This window comes from Ictalurus punctatus, chromosome 18 (assembly GCF_001660625.3).
Source record: "Ictalurus punctatus breed USDA103 chromosome 18, Coco_2.0, whole genome shotgun sequence".
NCBI classification, from domain to species: domain Eukaryota; kingdom Metazoa; phylum Chordata; class Actinopteri; order Siluriformes; family Ictaluridae; genus Ictalurus; species Ictalurus punctatus.
This window is the reverse complement of record NC_030433.2, coordinates 7,072,501-7,092,500: the sequence shown is the minus strand read 5'-3', so window position 1 is coordinate 7,092,500 and position 20,000 is coordinate 7,072,501. Positions and strand designations below refer to the sequence as shown.

Below are 20,000 nucleotides of genomic sequence, written 5' to 3'. Positions count from 1 at the left end.
GCTAATTACCCACAATACAGAGCTAAATTTACCGCACCCCTGTACTGGAGGCAGGCCAGAGAGACTTGGCCCCGTTCCTCAGAGCGGACATCTTGGTTTAAAGCGTCGACCCGGCGTCAATGAATAAATTAATATTGACAAAACATCCGCCGGGCTAATGAGTTGTTAGTTAAGGCAATAAACATGTCACGTTAGAGGTGAGGCACTGAGGAGTTAATTAGAGAACGGAAGGAAAAGGAAAGGGGGTGAGATTAGGAACGAGGAAGAGGTGAATGTTACTCCTTTTAAAAGTAAACGTCCACTAAAAAAAAAAAAACAAGCTAACCCTGCTAACAGCAAAGTAAAAGTTTTCTTCATGCTTTTGGAGCGACGTTAGCATTTTAACACGCTCGCTCGCTCACTCGCACATGTTTGATTGTAAAGTTTTTCTTGAATGACCCTGGAACACTTCACATATTTAAGCATAAACACAATTTAGTCAAATCCAGATGTTTTCCTTTCCTCCTTTTTTTAAAAAAATTCATTCTTGTCTCTTACGTTTAAGACCTCAACATTTCCCAAAAGATTCAAATGGACGAAAAAGGATTCCGTGAAAAACAATAGCGTCCAGATGGGACGGACTAAGCTAAGCGAAGTTACGGCTACGCCACGAAGTGTTTATTCCGTCCCTCTGGGATTTGGCGATCGCAGAAACGAACGCAAAATCGAGCAAACTCCACAATATACGTGGACGCTTTCAATCCGTGACGTCGTCGCGACGCGCTTTCGGCCAAAGCCGTCTTCCATTCACATGCGTGGAACATGAGTACGGCTAAAAGGTCTCGTTTACCAACAAACATCGCTGCGAAAGAGCGTGCGAAAAAATTTCATGCGATTGCGACTGATTACATGTCTGTATGTATTTATTACAGAACGTCATTGTTTAAAAAATGTTGTGGAACGTCCTTGAAACAAGTTAGCGCCAGTTGTAATAGCAGCAAAACAACGGTCTAAACAACGGAGCTCATCATGACACAGAGACACTCCTCCATCCTGAACATGTCGCTACAGCTTTACCTCGGGCTCTTACAAAATGCTGACACTGGAGACTCCTTCCATGAATGTCAATTAAACGCACTTCTCATTACAGAAAACGGCACCGCATCAACGATTATGCACGTGTTTTTTTTTTTTTAAATCCATTTGAACCGAACTGTCCACCAAATGAATAAATATAAAATAACTACAACCGGAAACCCCGTTCGTCGACGCAGTGCATCCGTGATCTCTCTATTAACGTCTGCTCACACAGGATCGAATAAGCCCTGCGCCACTCGTGGTTTATTGCGCGCCTCTCGCCCTGCCTCGTGTTGCTGCTTACAAACGGAGAACCCCAGGGACGGACGGACGGACGGACGGACGGAGAGGACGAGGTGGAGAAAGTTAGGAGTATTTCATCGAGGCTGCTCGGCGTGTCCTGCAGCTCTACAGAGCAGAACCCTGCATCTCTCCATTAGAGTTGTTCTCTTCTTCCTTTCTTCTCCGTCCTCCCCCCGTCTCCTCAGCCCCTGCCGCGGTCAAATCAAAAGCGAAGGCAAAATCGATGCGAGCGGACTGAGAGGGGAGGAGAGAGAGAAGCCGCGGGGATGAAGAGATGGAGAAGGCGGAGAGACGGAGGAGGCGCGAGAAGGGAAATGGAGGGGAGGCTACAGGTCTTTGAGATTCCTTTTAAAGGGGAACTCCGATCGATTTTACAGTAATTCGTCTTCACCTGCTGGCTAAGAGGAAAAGTTAGGCGGAAAGTTGCGAAGAAACTGGAGAAAATGAAGGCTGGAATATTCATAACGGCAGCGAGGCGGGCAGAAATCTCACACCGGACGGAGAAATGACGAAATAAAGTACTGAAGTTGTAGCGAAATGGAGCAAAACCGTCCGTGCGGTCTGAGTGGGCGGGGCATAATCGCGCTCCCTTGTCAATCACAGGGACGCTGTCAAATAGTCAGCATCAAAAGTTTGCAAAAATCCTATCTGTGATATTGTCTTTTCAGATGTGCAAAGTTTGACAAGAAGCAGCCAATCGGTAGCGTAACGCGGAAACAAAAGCAACGAGGTCGAGGCTTAAGATCGAAAAGGAGCTGATGGGTTTCAGTCTCGAGCTCGACTTGGTCTTGGTTAAAGGACAATAAAAATGAAATAAATAAATGAATAAAATTGAAATAAAAGAAAAATAAAACGAGGGACTCGATTGATGATGCGAGTAGAAAAGGCAGAATATTATAAAAAGATAAAAATAAAAAATAAAATGAAATAAAACAAAACAAGACACACAAAAAAAGAGATGATTAAAAAAAAAAAGAAATCGTTTTGCGTTGTTTAAGGTTGAATAAAATCAATTAAATTAAAATAAGGGACTTAAGACGAGAGCGAAAAAAAAGTAGAAAATTAGACTGAGGCCAATTATGTGCAATAAAAAAAAAAAAAAAAAAAGTAAAATAAATAAATAAATAAAACAAAAACAAGGAGATTCGAGATGAGAGTAGAAACAAGAGAAGGAAAGAAAGATGATAAGAAATGAAATATAATAAATATTTTCAATTTAACTTGGCATTGAAAAGGATTTTTATATTTTTTCGGTCTCAATCTCAACTCTCGATTTATTCTGGCAGTTGTTTAGATTCGATCTTTACTCCCTGGGGTCGATTATCAAACCCATTAAGAGTTGGTCTTGACTCGATCTCAACTAGTCTTTGATGATCTTGACTACAGCACTACCCCCTCCGTGTAGCGTGGCCGCACCCTGTGACCTCTGCACCTCACACACACACACACACACACACACACACACATATATATATATATATATATATATATATATATATACACACACACATCCAGGGATGGTCGTTAGCTGTCCTGTCCCTTGGCCACCAAAAATAAAAGTAAACGAATAAATAAATAAATAAAGGTTCCTCACACACTAAATTATTCAGCACTGCCTGAGGTAGGTCAAGTGTGTGTGTGTGTGTTAAACTTACAATAATGACATTATTGTCTATTTAGAAAGAAGCAAAGCTTCGAGGTGTGACTGGGGCAGCTACACATAAAACAACACTAAAGCAGAGCATCGGCCTTGAAAATGAAAGACCCTCTGCTGTAAGGACTCACGCTGCTACAAAAAGAAAGTGTGTGTGTGTGTGTGTGTGTGTGAGAGAGAGAGAGAGAGAGAGAGAGAGAGAGAGAGAGAGAGAGAGAGAGAGAGAGAGAGAGAGAGAGAGAGAGAGAGAGTGTGTTCTATGTTGAGCTCAGGTGTTGCTGTTAACTGACCTTGTCACTGCCCTCAGGTGCGATGCTTTGTATTTCAGAGAAAAAAGTGGGAGCCATCATCAAACACACACACACACACACACACACACACACACACCTCAGCTTCTCTCAAGGCCGCTCAGAGGCATGGCCTATACACACACACACACACAGACACAGACACACAGACACACAGACACACACACACACACTGACCTTGATGTGGAATGATAGAGAGTGCACTAAACCTATTTTTCTCTCATGTCAAACACACACACACACACACACACACACACACACACACACACACATCTAAATTAATGAATGAGGTGTTCGTGATAAAGCACACAGGAAACAATTTACAGCCATAAACTAAATACATTTGTGTAAAAAATTATAAGCAATAGTAATAATACACAAATAAAATAAAATAAAAACAAAACAAAATAGGGGAATATAAAATATAATATAAATAATTAAAATAAAATAAAAAATAAAGGATTGATGACAAAAGAGAGGAGACAAAGAGATGGTGCCTCGTCCTTTAAAAGGAAAATTGAAAGAATCATAAAACATAAAATGTTATAAATAATAAAAGAAAAACATAATAAAATAAACGACTAAAGATGAGAACGAGACAGAAGAAGAGAGAGAAGACGAGACAGGAAAAACTTAGCAAAGAAATAAAAATATATACAGCAACAAAATACAAAGAAATTTAAATAAAATAACACACGCACACGCACACACTTTGCACTGATAGCATTTAACTAACACTACTTTATCCACTGCTACACTGATGGCTCGACTCTCAGCACCTCCAGGCCATCAGAAAGGTTACAGAAAGGTTTCCATCTCTCCCTCGTAGCCGCTTTCATTCGTTCTGTCCCTTTTATCCAGCTGACTTTATGGTCACATGACTCCAATAAGCTGGTCCGATATTGCCTCACCTTACACACTTGATAAAGTCAGCTCTCAGGGGACAGAGCTGGATATTGAGAACACGGGATGAGTTAAGAGTGTCTCTCTCTCTCTATCGTTAAGGTCTATAAGCCAGAATGTAACGAGAACATACAGATTCAATCGCATTGATCACCCTGCGCTGGACTGCAGCCATCACACTAACCACTGATTGGTTATCAGGGCAGCTGGCTTTACCTCGGTTACGCTTCATGAAAGAGCAAGAGCCAATCGCTTTCCCTGTCTCTCTCTCTCTCTTTATATATAGACCGCAAACACACCAGCACTGCTTGCTAATCACTGATCTGTAGTAAATGTGCACACCTGGAATAAACCAAAAGGCCAGTTCTCCTCCTTAAACCCAGACATGTAGATGAGGCTAAAATGATCACAAACTACTAAATTCTCTATCAAACACCAACATTTCCCATTAAATAAATACAATCAATCCACAAAATGGCAATATTCACCATCAGACCCCAACATTCACCATCAGACCCCAACATTCACCATCAGACACCGTCAAACACCAACGTTCACCATCAGACACCGTCAAACACCAACATTCACCATCAGACACCAACATTCACCATCAGACACCAACATTCACCATCAGACCCCAACATTCACCACCAGACCCCAACATTCACCATCAGACCCCAATATTCACCATCAGACCCCAACATTCACCATCAGACCCCAACAAACACCAACGTTCACCATCAGACACCGTCAAACACCAACATTCACCAACAGACCCCAACATTCACCATCAGACCCCAACATTCACCACCAGACCCCAACATTCACCACCAGACCCCAATATTCACCATCAGACCCCAACAAACACCATCAGACCCCAACATTCACCACCAGACCCCAACATTCACCATCAGACACCATCAAACACCAACATTCACCATCAGACCCCAACATTCACCATCAGACGCCAACATTCAAAATCAGACACCAACAATCACCATCAGACACCATCAGACCCCAACATTCACCATCAGACCCCAACATTCACCACCAGACCCCAACATTCACCATCAGACACCATCAAACACCAACATTCACCATCAGACCCCAACATTCACCATCAGACGCCAACATTCAAAATCAGACACCAACAATCACCATCAGACACCATCAAACACCAACATTCACCATCAGACACCGTCAAACACCAACATTCACCATCAGACCCCAACATTCACCATCAGACCGCAACATTCACCATTAGACCGCAACATTCACCACCAGACCCCAACATTCACCACCAGACCGCAACAAACACCAACGTTCACCATCAGACACCAACATTCACCATCAGACCCCAACATTCTCCATCAGAAACCATCAGACACCAACATTCACCATCAGACCCCAACATTCACCACCAGATCGCAACAAACACCAACGTTCACCATCAGACACCAACATTCACCACCAGACCCCAACATTCACCACCAGACCGCAACAAACACCAACGTTCACCATCAGACACCAACATTCACCATCAGACCTCAACATTCACCATCAGAAACCATCAGACACCAACATTTACCATCAGACCCCGACATTCACCATCAGACACCATCAGACCCCAACATTCACCATCAGACCACAACAAACACCAATGTTCACCATCAGACCCCAACATTCACCATCAAACATTCATCACCATTCACCACCAACATTCAAAAGCAACATTCACCACCAAACACCAACACTCACCATCAAAACACCTTCAAACATAGCTGGATATAAGTGGCAATATAAATTTCACTGTGCGTGTGTGTGTGTGTGCGTGTGTGTGTGTGTGTGTGTGTGTGCGCGTGTGTTAGCTGTGGTACTCACAGGTGTGGCGTGCCAGTGAGTAGTTGGAGCCCACGGTGGTGAGTCCGAAGCCGTCGGGAGCCTGGCCGCTGGTTCTGGGGCGGGAAGGCAGCCTGGGCGGCTCGATCTCTGCTCCGAACTCGGCCCCGATCACACCGAGCAGCACGATGGCCGTCGCCTGCTTCCTTCTCTCCTCGTACGAGTTAGAGATCTTCTTGAGGCTAGGAGGGAGATTACTCAGACATCCTGCAGGAGAGAAAAGAAGAGAGATTTGGGATTAATTACACTGAAGAGCAAATGAGCATCAACAAGACCAAGACCTGTTAGTTTAAAAACACAAATTAAAATACACTGTCCCACTCTGAAGCACCAAAGAGGTACAACGAGGACTTCAGGGCGTGGCACGGTTTGGATATTCACTTGTAGGACCGGTGAAATGGTTCGGCAAAGCCGACGCGTTCACGGTTCGATCTCTATGCCTAGCACGAGATGAACACACTCGTTCTAATACGTTACCATTTTATAAAGTAACAACCAACACAAGGACCAGGGGAGTAGTACAGCAGTTCATTTATATTTTTGGAAAGAGTCTCCAGTGTCAGCGCTTTGCAACAGTTCGAGGTAAATCTGGGGTAAGAGGTAAAACATAATGCACCTGTTTTGTGGACAATCCACAACATTATATGTAACAAAAAATGGATAAAAAGTATGACATGTTGTTCTCAGGGTGGTAGCAGTAAGTGTATTATTGTGTGTGTCCGCACTATTGTGTAGCAGGGGCCCAAGATGTATGCGCATGTGTGTGTGCTGTAAAGACCCTGGGCTTGTTTGTGTGTGTGTGTGTGTGTGTGTGTGTGTGTGTGTGTGTGTGTGTGTGTAACAGAGAACCTGAATGTGTATATTGTATATTACAGGCCCAAGGCTTGTGTGTGTGTGTGTTATTGTGTTGCAGAGACTGTGTGTGTGTGTGTGTGTGTGTGTGTGTGTGTGTGTGTGTGTGTGTGTGTGTGTGTGTGTGAGAGAGAGAGTAGTGAAGCCGAGGTCACGGTCAGGGTCGGCTTGCTTAATGGAGTGCACACACTCCAACCCTGCTGCAGCCTGCACCCCACAACAAGAGCACCAGAGGGGGTTACGCTTTCGGAAATGTGGTGGTGGGGGGGACGTTTTTATCCCCTCACACACAACTCCGCCCCTCTGCATTTCACACTCACACTCACACACACACACGCCTACACACACACACGCCTCAATTAGACACGCGCTAACACACACACACACACACACACTTGTACAATGACACATAAGCTGCAGAACGGCACACGTATTAACCTCTGCACTCAGGCCTTTGCTGAACGCACGTGTGTGTATAGCACAGCCGGGGCACGGCGTGTACTTGTGCATGTGTGCGTGTGCGTGTGTGGGGTCGGTGAACAAAGGCTATGACTTGGCTGGGCTTCAGTGTGAGTGCTGACCGCTTGGCTTGGTCACCTGATCACCATCTGACCACCAATCAGTGTGTATGTGTGTGTGAGAGAGAGAGAGAGAGAGAGAGAGAGAGAAGGCCAAAAACATGAAGGACAATTAAAAGGAAAGACAGAGAAAGAGGAAGGAAAAAGGGGTATGAAGAAAAAGAAAAGAGAGAGAGAGATAGAGAGAGAGAGACAGGTGTTTCGAGAAAAAAAAGAAAGCAGGTGGTGGAAATTTTTAAAGCAGAGCCACACTGTGCATGAAAAAGCAAGTGGAGGAAAGAAAAAAGCGGGGGGGGGGGGGGGGGGGGGGGTCTGCTGTGAGGTAGGGAAAAATTACAGAGAAAAAAAAATATATATATTTAACCCAAAAGTGCATGCTATAATCTCGAATCAGGAATAAATTCTTTAAAAATAACGAATAAAATATTTACTCCAATAAAATATAGTTATAAAAATTTCAAATATTATTCGAAGAATGCTGAGTTAATTCACTGATCTTCAATAAATGCAATGAATGATAAATCAACACTTTTTCAATTCATTTCAATGAATTAATAAAAACAGAGAAATTTTTACTTAAAAATATAAACTCTTCAAAAAAACAACACATCCCTAAAAACCGGTAATATTTCATTTAAGATATGAACGAACATAAAAATAAAGATACAATCAATTCTTTTTAAAAAACAACTAGAAATAATAAACAAATATAAATTCTTTAAAAATGAAAAAAGCAACAAAAAAAACCTTTTAAAAAAAAAAAAACAAAAAAAACAAACAAACAAAAAAAAAACACCTTACCCTAGTACACAGAAATATTGGTTTAGAACATAAACATAAAATAATGAGCAAACGAAATTATTTAAGAATCGTGGAGTTAATTCACCAGGAACTTTTTTTTTTACAGTTCAATATCCAGGAACCTTTTTTTATTATTAAAAAAACCCCAAAAAACGTTCCACTCAACTGTAGTGACACTTCTCTGGACCTGTTGGGGCGGAGCTTGCTATAACGAACATTGCCGATTAGCAAACGCCTGCTTTGTAGGATGACTAATGGACTGGTGGTTATGAAAATCTTGATGGTGTGTTGTGCTTCATCCATAATCATGGCCAAGATTTACAGAAAGAGGAAGTTTGATTGACATGGCACTCCATCAAGCACAGAGCATTTCCCACCGCCTGCTGGAAAACGCACGAGATTATCTTGTACAAAGTCTAACAACGTTTCAAAATCCAGTGACTTTAAAATAAATAAATAACCCATTGTGTTGCTGCGTTCAAGTGTTTCCCGTCATAAACCGTTGCACGGAAGTGTGCACATCCGACCAGATTGTAACCCGAGATTCTGATGCGCGTTGCCAGAAAAGTACACAAAACATATGATGTCCTGCATCCACGGGTGGAGCTTGTGGATCACCAATCAGGAACTAGCCCAGGAACTACGTTGTTCGCGATTTAATCTTTCTGCTGTGATGTTTTTTTGGGAAACTTGACCCTAAACTCTTTGTTGCTCATCCATAATCGTAGTCGAGACCTGGTGACATTTGTCATGACACTCAATCAACCTTTTCAACCATGTTTTCCCTCAGAAACCCGTGTACAGAAGTGTGATTCTCAAGCTTGTGGCCAGAAAAGTCTGCAAAAGATACAGCGTTCTGTCGAATCACTGGCAGAGCTTGTTGCACAGTCAGAGTCTCTGCGCTGAACACGAGTCAGGAACTCGACGAGAAAAGGTTTCCTCTGAAGGTTCTGGGAACTCTATGACACGTAAACTATAAACATAAGAAGCAGGAAAAATGGGAAGCGCATTTCAATACATTCACTGAAATGAATTAATTTCATTAATTTCAAGTTACGTTTCCACCAAGTTCCCAGAACCTTCAGAGGTGCTAAAATTCATAAATAAATAAATAAATAAATAAATAAAGTTCCTGACAGACCACACAGTCATCCTGGACGAGTTCCTGATTCGTTGTGCCCACCTCAGTACTCTTTACACTTTTCGGGCCACAAGCTTCAGAATCGTACCTGCTGGATCCTAGAATAAACAAGCTCACGCGGTTTCCGCACTTCAGGATGATCGCTTGACCAGACGAGACGGTACGTTTTCTTCGTTTTTGATCGTTCTGTTTGTAACAAAATCCGCAATAATCGCTGCGGACGACAAACGGAGATCCGTCCCGCTAATCAAAAATCTTTATTAACGAAGGATAATGGAAGTCGATAGCGCCAATCCGGTGTGGAACTGTAGAGGAGATGTATGCCTTCTCATATCACACACACACACACACACACACACACACACACACACACACACACACACACACAGAAATGATTTTCAGATTAGAAAAAAAGGTCAGAGAAGAATTTCATGCTCCTAAACCGATTTACTGTTAAAAAGCCATTTTTTTTGTTTAAAGAGTCGTTTCATTTCGCTTTTTATTTGGTTACTGATTTTAAACCGGATTCTTTTAACCCATCTATCGTTTTATTTTGACAAAAATAATTGCGTTATTTGCGTTGGGTCTTTCTGCGCAGGAGCGTCTAACGTGATTCCCCCGGTCTAATACTTCACCGTGCGCACGCAGAAACCTTCACCTCCAGCCTGATTCGATTCCAGCCCAATTTCCTCAATCGCCTCTGATTGGCTCTCGTGTGACCTCCGACCTTTTAGGCCAGGGCATCTCTGAGAGGGTGAGCGGCTGTTTTTTATCTGTGTGGCGCACACACACGCGCACGCACACACACGCGCACACACACACGCACTGTATGAGGACACGGAACAAACCTGCAGTGTTGAGGTGCATTTAATTGTGATGGCTATCTGACAGCGCTGTCGATAAAGACAAACACCGTCAATTTATCTCATCCTCCTCACACACACACACACACACACACACGCACGCACGCACGCACGCACGCACGCACGCACACACGCACGCACACACGCATGCGCAAACACTTCTATTCTCAGTATAAGCCAGTTAGTCCAAATGCCTACTTTCTATAGCTAAGGTCAAAAGCCGATTGCGCTCTGGTTAACCACCGTCCACATGGCACACACACACACACACACACACACACACACACACTCACTCACACACGACTGCTAACGTGAAAAAAAACTTACAAGTTAAAAAGTTATTAATTAGCACACTTATCTGTCTTCCTGTGTTAAACAAATAGACAGAAGGACAGACAAAAAAAATCAAGAACAGGCAGACAGACAGATGGATAGACAGAGAGAGATGGGCATATAGAAGAACACAGAGTGACAGACAGAGAGACAGACAGAGAGACAGACAGAGATACAGACAGAGATACAGACAGAGAGAGACTGCCACACAAATAGACAGACAGATAAACAGACAGGCAGGTAGAGTACAAAAGTTAAGAATAGTATACAATTATTCTAATACTAATAATAGAGAGAGACAGACAGATAGAGAGTAAGACAGACAGACAGATGGAGAGTAAGACAGACAGACAGACAGATCTGAACTCTAATCACGTACTACACACGTCTGAAAATGTAGGTTCATTTTTATTATTTTAATATATAATTTTACATTTGTACACTTTAAATATTCCGAACCTAAATATGCTTCTATTTATGCACTTGTTTTTGTCTTGCAGTATTTATTTATTTTTTTTACAAATCATATTTTTATATCAAACACATATAAATGATATATTTACCCTGTTCTTTGTTTCGAATCTGGAATATTTTCGGTTAGTCGTGTAAAGACAGGGCACATAAAACGATCTGAAAGCCGGAGGATTTGGGAGAAAGATGAGTGTAGTGGATTTATGGGTTAATGTGGAACTAACGGGACACTGACGGATCACTTCTGCTGGGAGATATTTTCCGTTTCTCCTCTCCGCCTGTTCTGCGTACGGCTACACGCAGCATGCTCTGCGTAAACCATTGATTTCTGAACCACATCGATCCTCCACCTTTGATACGGCCAAGATCTATTTTAACGACATTGTATCTAAATCCTATTTGCTGCTCCATGCTTTCAAACATAATAAACTAAAAAGGCTGGCCGACGGACCGCTGCGTTTAAAAAAACAACAACAACAAAAAACAACGTTATTAATCTTTTCAAAAACAGACGGATCTCGGCAAACTGCGCTCGGATGGAAATAAAATTATCAAGCAGGGGAGAACATCAATTAAAAGCGCCTCGGAAAATGCAGCAAAGCATCACAGTCACATAGGAAGAAACACACACACGCGATGATACGAGCTCTGCATTTAGAGACCTGGTTTAAAACGAGGATGTTTCACAACATTAAAAGGTAACCGTAAATGGAGGAAAAAAAAAAAAAAAAAAAAAAAAAAAAAAGAGATATAACAAATAAAAATTTTAATGGTTGGCAGATTGCTGCGGTGTGAGAGGAATAAAATCCTCCAGGACGTGCTGTTACTGGTAACTCTATAACTATCTGAACACTGAACATTTCAGAACACTCAACATCTTACAACACGGTGAACGTTCTAAAAGAACCTGAACATTCTAGAAAGCTATAAACATTCTAGAAAGCTATAAACGTTCTAGAACACGGTAAACGTTCTAAAAGAACCTGAACATTCTAGAAAGCTATAAACGTTCTAGAACATGGTGAACGTTCTAAAAGGACCTGAACATTCTAGAAAGCTATAAACATTCTAAAATGCTATAAACATTCTAGAACACGGTAAATGTTCTAAAATGCTATAAACACACTATCACACTATGAACATTTTACAACACGGTGACCATTCTAGAACACAGTGACCATTCAAAAACACAGTGACCATTCTAGAACAACCTGAACATTCTAGAACACGGTGACCATTCAAAAACACGGTGACCATTCAAAAACACGGTGACCATTCAAAAACATGATGACCATTTTGGAACACGGTGACCATTCTAGAACACGGTGACCATTCTAGAACAACCTGAACATTCAAAAACACGGTGACCATTCTAGAACAACCGGAACATTCTAGAACACTGTGACCATTCAAAAACACGGTGACCATTCTAGAACAACCGGAACATTCTAGAACACTGTGACCATTCAAAAACACGGTGACCATTCTAGAACATGGTGACCATTCAAAAACACGGTGACCATTCTAGAACATGGTGACCATTCAAAAACATGATGACCATTCTGGAACACGGTGACCATTCTAGAACACGGTGACCATTCTAGAACATGATGACCATTCAAGAACACGGTGACCATTCTAGAACACGGTGACCATTCTAGAACACGGTGACCATTCTAGAACAACCTGAACATTCAAAAACACGGTGACCATTCTAGAACACGGTGACCATTCTAGAACACGGTGACCATTCTAGAACATGGTGACCATTCTAGAACACGGTGACCATTCTAGAACAACCTGAACATTCTATCACACTATGAACATTTTACAACACTGGGAACATTCTAGAACACTACTAGTCTTCTAGAACAGTCTGAACATTGCAGAACACACTGGACAGCTCTCTACAGACTTCTAAAGCAGAATTTAAATAATATGTTTATATTTCATTTTTGGATATATTTTATACACTTTATCTTGTATTCCGTAAATGATTAGAAACACAGAGGAACATTCGAGAACACATTCAGCAGTGTGTGGATGATCAGGCCAAGCCAACTCAAGAAACACCTCCCCCATCCCTGCCCCCGCCCCCCTTGGTTCCCACGATGCTTTGCGCTCTCAGTCAGCCTGGCCGCCATTGATCACCGATATGCAGGCAGGTAAAACGTGATAGCTGAGGATTGTGGGAAAAGATCGATCCTGCCTTCAGTACGATATCTGAGGATTCTCACGGCAGGGAAATAAATGCCGCTTTTTTGTGATATTTGCGTCGAGTAAAAAATAAATAAATAAATAAATAAAAACAAATCTCCAGAGGAGCTCGGGAAGGACGGAGAAAGGTTCCACTGATGAAACGCTAAGACAAAAGAGGTCAAGCGCTCGTGCGGAATTCATTTACGAGATGTCAGACGGACGATAATTGCAAACGCAATTTGTGAGAAAGGGGCAAAAAGCGAGGGACGCTCAGGTGCTGGCCTTCTGCTGAAGGTTAACTGGGTTCGGTTCATTTAAGATTGGCAACACACAGGAAAAAAAATGCTCTGTTCCATCTCAGACCTGTACACACACACACACACACACACACACACAACAATCCAGCACATGACATTTTCATCTAAAGCAAGAATAAACTTTCTCCTCTCCCTCTCTTTAAATCCATACATCAGCTGCTTAACGTCGAGTTTATTGCGTTAAATGAAACACCAGGAGAATCCGTGTGAGATATTGTGTGTGACGAAGCCCAACTTTCACGGCAATGATGGACACAAATATTTATATTTTAATAAAAGACACATTACACAAAATAAAGTGCAGGGACTGAAGTGCAATAAAGTAAAGCATAATGTTTTTAGAGAATATTAAAATGTGGAAAAAAACGCATGTTTTTCTGAGATATCGATGTCAGGGCGCATGATGTCAAAAGAGTGTGTGAGCGAGAGATTAAACTGTATCTGTATCAGAAGTGAGTGAGTGTGTATGAGAGAGAGAGAGAGAGAGAGAGAGAGAGAGAAGGAGAATCCTTGGTTCCCAATCAATGTGTTGTGGGAGTGAGAGACGGATTAAAGGCGGATTGTTTTCTTACGAGTTCTATTCATTTCAGAAAGCTTCTAATAACACACACACAATACAGGAGGAACAAATTACACACAGCACTGTTACTCAGCAAGGGAGGGGGGACGGAGGGAGAGATGGAGGGAGGGAGGGATGGATGGATGGATGAACATATGGATGGATGGACACATGCATGGATTGATGGATGATAGATGGAAGGATGGATGAATGAATGGATGCACACATTGATGGATGAATGAAGGAAGACAGATAGATGATGGATGGATGAATTGGTAGCTGGCTGGAAGATAGGGTGAACAGATGGATGGAAACATCCTAGCATGGGTGGAAAGATGAACAGGTGGATGGATGGATCGACACATGATAAAAGGATGGATGGATGAATGAATGAATGGATGAACACATTGATGGATGGACTGACGGACATGCATGAATGGATGATAGATGGAAGAATGGACAGATGATTGGACAGACAGATGGACGGACACATGCATGGATTGATGGATGATAGATGGAAGGATGGATGAATGAAGGGATGAACACTGATGGATGGATGGATGAATGAATGAAGGGATGAACACATTGATGGATGGATGGATGAATGAAGGGATGAACACATTGATGGAAGGATGGATGAATGAAGGGATGAACACATTGATGGATGGATGGATGGATGAATGAAGGGATGAACACATCGATGGATGGATGGATGAATGAAGGGATGAACACATTGATGGATGGATGGATGGATGGATGAATGAAGGGATGAACACATTGATGGATGGATGGATGGATGAATGAAGGGATGAACACATCGATGGATGGATGGATGAATGAAGGGATGAACACATTGATGGATGGATGGATGGATGGATGAATGAAGGGATGAACACATCGATGGATGGATGGATGGATGAATGAAGGGATGAACACATCGATGGATGGATGGATGGATGAATGAAGGGATGAACACATCGATGGATGGATGGATGGATGAATGAAGGGATGAACACATCGATGGATGGATGGATGAATGAAGGGATGAACACATTGATGGATGGATGGATGGATGGATGAATGAATGGATGAACACATTGATGGATGGATGGATGGATGGATGAATGAATGGATGAACACATTGATGGATGGATAAAGACAGATACATGATGGATGGATGGATGGATGGATGGATGGATGAACACATTGATGGATGGATGGATGGATAAAGACAGATACATGATGGATGGATGGATGGATGGTTGAATTGGTGGCTGGCTGGAAGATAGGGTAAATAAATGGATGGAAACATCCTAGCATGGGTGGACAAATAAACAGATGGAAGGATGGATGGATAGACCAACACATGATAAAAGGATGGATGGATGGCTGGATGAAAGAAGACAGACAGATGATGGATGGAAAGATGAACAGATGGATGGATGGATGGATGGCTGGATAGACGCTAGAGTGAATGTGAGAGGAGAGAAGAGGTGATTTATCTGATTCGAGGAGAACGAGTAGAAAATGGGGGGAATGAGTGCAGTAAGGGACAAAGAGAGGGAAGAAAAGGTTCATTTAGAGCGGTCTCAGTGCTTTCTCGTGCTGCGAAAGGAGGAGAAAGAAGCAGCAGGAGAGCACACACACACACACACACACACACACACACACGTCTCTTTTGAAGAACACGCAGCTGTATTATTAGAAGTGTGGCATGCATGTAGGGAGTGTGTAATCGCTGTGAGGGCTGGCAGTGTGTGTGTGTGTGTGTGTGTGTGTGTGTGTGTGTGTGTGTGTGTGTGTGTGTGTGTGGCAATTCAATAGAGCAACAGCCGGCCGGTATGGAGTGCGAGTCCGCCGAGACCTCGGCCTCGGCTCCGTGATAAAAGAGTCCACAAAGCATTTCTGACTGCGCCTCTATGCCTCTCTGCCTCTTCCTCAATACAAGACCCCCTCCTGCTCTGCTACTCTGCTTTTCTGTCCATTCTCCGAGTCTCTCACACACACACACACACACACACACACACACACACACACACACACACACACACACACACACTCCCGCCCCTCTGTCCACGCTCTTTCTCCAGCCCCATTTACACGCAGCTATATCAATAGGCCGCGCTGCTGAATAGCCAACACGCTCTATTTGGCTTCCAGTCAATTAAGCTTTAAGCTGTCAGCAAACAGGAGTTTTTAAGTCCATTCGGAGCGAGAGCCGATGGCATCGACGGTTACCAAAGAGCGCCGCGCGACCGCCAATAAGGAACATAAAGGCTGGAAAGTGGCGGGAAAAAAAGGGGGGGGGGGGGGGGAGTTACGCTGAAGGCGTGTAAGCATGAAGGTCAGTCTTTTAAGTGGATGTATGGATGCAAAAACAAAGCAACACAATTATATAGTTACTAAGTGTTCTGCTGAAAGCGTTGTGTCACGAGATGTTTGTTTAACGTTTATGGAAGGAGTCTCCAGTGTCGGCACTTTGTAACAGTCAGAGGAAAAGCTGTGGCTTTATGTTTCCCGACATCTTCAGGTTCCTCGGTAAAGTGACGAGCTGGAAACAAGAAGCTAATTTGATTTGTGGACGTTACACAGCATTAAATGTAACAATAAACGGATAAAAAAAACAAAAAAAACAGTACGATGAGTCAGTTTTCGGGAACACGATCGAATTTAGGGTGGAAACAGTAAAGATGCTTCACCGCATCACCCAGTGGTTGATTATTTTCCTATAAGAGCATGACATGGAGTGTTGTATTCCTTATATGGCCGCTGATTTGCATGGATGATGACATCACAAGTCCTGAATAATAAATACAATTTTGTTGTTCATACAGTACAGGGTGATGTACAAATGAGTCCAAGAGAACAGAGAATAAAGCACACACACATCCCTAAAGCAAGATGATATGTGTATGGTAAGCTCTGTGTGTGTGTGTGTGTGTGTGTGCGCTCTCAGTACCATTGAGATTCGGTTGTACCAAAACCTTCAGCCATAAGATATTTACCAGGTTCATCAGGGATGATCTTCTTTTAGCCCTTACAGGCACGGCCCATCAAACAGAATGAGCAACAAGCTCTGTGTTCTCTTCACAAACACACACACACACACACACACACACACACACACACACACACTCCTTCAGCAGGCCCTGTAGGTCTAAACCCACATTCAATTCAGTTCAAATGCGCATGTGGAATAACGTTCTGGGTGAAAATCTGAGGAAACGTGCCCGGAAGCAGGAAGCAGGAAGAGTGGTGCATTGTGGGTGAAAAGAGGAAAGAAAAAAACCCCCCCGCACCATACGTCATACAAAGCTACATTCTATGTAAAGTATTTTCGATCGTACTCGTATAAGCGATTTTATTATTCGTATTCGAGTTTTTAAATCCTATAAAGATCGAGATGCGGAATAAGCAAATCAGACGCGACACCTTATTTAAAAATACCCCAACACACACACACACACACACGAACAGACGTTATCCCAGACGAGTGCATGCATAGTTGATGTACATTACCTGTACGTGCAGCACTCAGACAGACGAAACTCCCTGATAGAATGAAACCCGAGCTCGCATTTACTGCACCTCCTGTATGCATGCGTGCATATGTGTAAAATGAAGAATACAGGGTCTAGACAACAGGCCTGCTCTGTGGAGACATGCGTGTCTATGTACGCGTGTGTGTGTGTGTGTGTGTGCGCGTGTGTTGCTTGGACTGTTGTCATTGCTCTCCAAAACTTCCAGTAAGGTTAGCGCCAATGGGTTAGAGGTCGGATCAATAACCTGGCTTCCAGCATGACTAACTCGAGTGTGTATTTATATATGAGAGAGAGAGAGAGAGAGAGAGAGAGAGAGAGAGAGAGAGAGAGAGACAGAAACAGTGCGTGTCTGGGTAGCTGCTTGAGACGAGAGGCCTGGCAGGATGGAATCAATAACAGAAAGACACCTAGTCTCCTCTTAGCTAGTCTGGTCCAGGGACAGACATATACGAAGGCCAGGATCATCTGCCTATTCAGCAAACACACACACACACACACACACTCAAGTACAGCAACACAACAAAATGGAGGAAGCTGATTTATTAATATAGGCACTGCCCTGTTATCTCGTCACATGGAGTGAATTAAACGGGTTTAAATCGGCAGCACGGCTGAATTCTGGAATCTATAAAGGATCTATAAAGGGAACTTTGCCAAAAAAAAAAATAAAGAAATAAAAACATACGTCCTACAAAACAAAATAAATAAATAACGTAGTGATGTTAAGTTATGTGTGAGAGATTTTTTTTTCTGAAAAAATATGGACATGGTGTAATGTGATCGCATATCATGTGACTTACTTCCTCGTTTTCTTTAAATAAATAAATAAATAAATAAATAAATAAATAAATAAATAAATAAATAGTGTGAACGTGATGATTTAGCGTTGTCACAGAATTTTTTTTAAGCTCGTATGTTCCTGTCCTGCCTTTTCCCCTTCAGGAGCGCCGTACGAATCCGACCGGTCAGAAGAAGTTGTGCGTTATTTTCCGTATAACCGCGTGCCTCCCGCTGTAACATGAGCGTTACGCTTATATGTTTATGCTAAAGCGCTCGTTCCGATGCGTTATCGTTTCTATAGCAACACCTCGTTCTGACATTACTCTAATGTTAAAACGTGTGTTTTTGTTTAACGTATAAGAAAACATATCATCGTTGATGTGATGACGTTTGTATTTTGGAAGGAGTCTCCAGTGTCAGTGCTTTGTAACAGACCTAGCAAAGTCTTCAGGACTTTTTGCTTTACGGGTTCTATTTATTTATTTATTTATTTGAGAGAGGGAGAGAGAGCGTGAGAGAGAGAGGGGAAGAGAGAGAAAGGAAAGGAGATGCGGGTCTTTAGGTATAACCTGAAGGAGAACTTCCACAACACCGAATCTAACAACAAACTGTTTAAAAAATAAATAAATTTTTAAAAAAGTGTGACATGTCGTTCATTAATAACTTAAACATTGTAGTCATTGAAAAATGGCTGGGGTATAAGTGAAATAACACACTCCAGACCGGGCTGTTATGAAAATAATACACTTCGAGGTGTATTCATGTCGGGTATCACTGTATCACACCACTGCGGTGTGTAGTACACACCAGTACACACCAATACTGTAGCTTTTTCTACAATCTGTCCTGATTTTAAAAAAAAATAAAAAATTTTTTTTTTCCTCCTTACAGTAAATTGACTGAATTGAAAACTGCAGCATTTTCGTCTGAATTACACACAATAACTCATCTATACCCGGGGTGCCAATACTTCTGCATATCACGGTGGATTCGAGTTTGATTTCCATCAGAGCGTGCGATGATCAAGATTCCATAATGCATATTACGCTAGAGGTATGTCACAGGTAGGGTTCAATCTCAGCCGCGCTGCATTGTGGGTAAGCGCTGTGAGTTTACTAGAATAACGATGTGTAATAAACAATATGATGATAAATTAATAATAATGAGCTGTGGATGATCTTGCTTACCAAAAGGAGGTCTTGACCTAGACCGTGTTCTGATTCTGGAACGACGCAAAACAGAAAACGTATACACACACACACACACACACACACACACACACACACACACACACACACACCTTTTAACAAAATACCTTTTCTTACAGCAAAATAATTAGCTTGAATTTTTTTTTTTTTTTTTTTTTTAATATAATGAACGATAATTGGAAAGAGATCTCTGTAACGCATCTGAATTGGGTGGTGTGTGTGATCAGTGAGGT

The 20,000-nt window shown here is 42.3% G+C and overlaps 1 protein-coding gene across 2 annotated transcripts in view; it reads right to left on the bottom strand.

Moving 5' to 3' along the window:
* LOC108278562 (WD repeat-containing protein 7) overlaps positions 1-20,000 on the bottom strand; it is a 129,158-nt gene that overhangs the window by 32,321 nt on the left and 76,837 nt on the right. For both annotated transcript variants that reach the window (XM_053687672.1, XM_053687673.1), the window contains one exon: positions 6,106-6,330. In XM_053687672.1, coding sequence (XP_053543647.1) covers positions 6,106-6,330 — 225 coding nt within the window. The remainder of the gene's footprint in view (positions 1-6,105; positions 6,331-20,000) is intronic.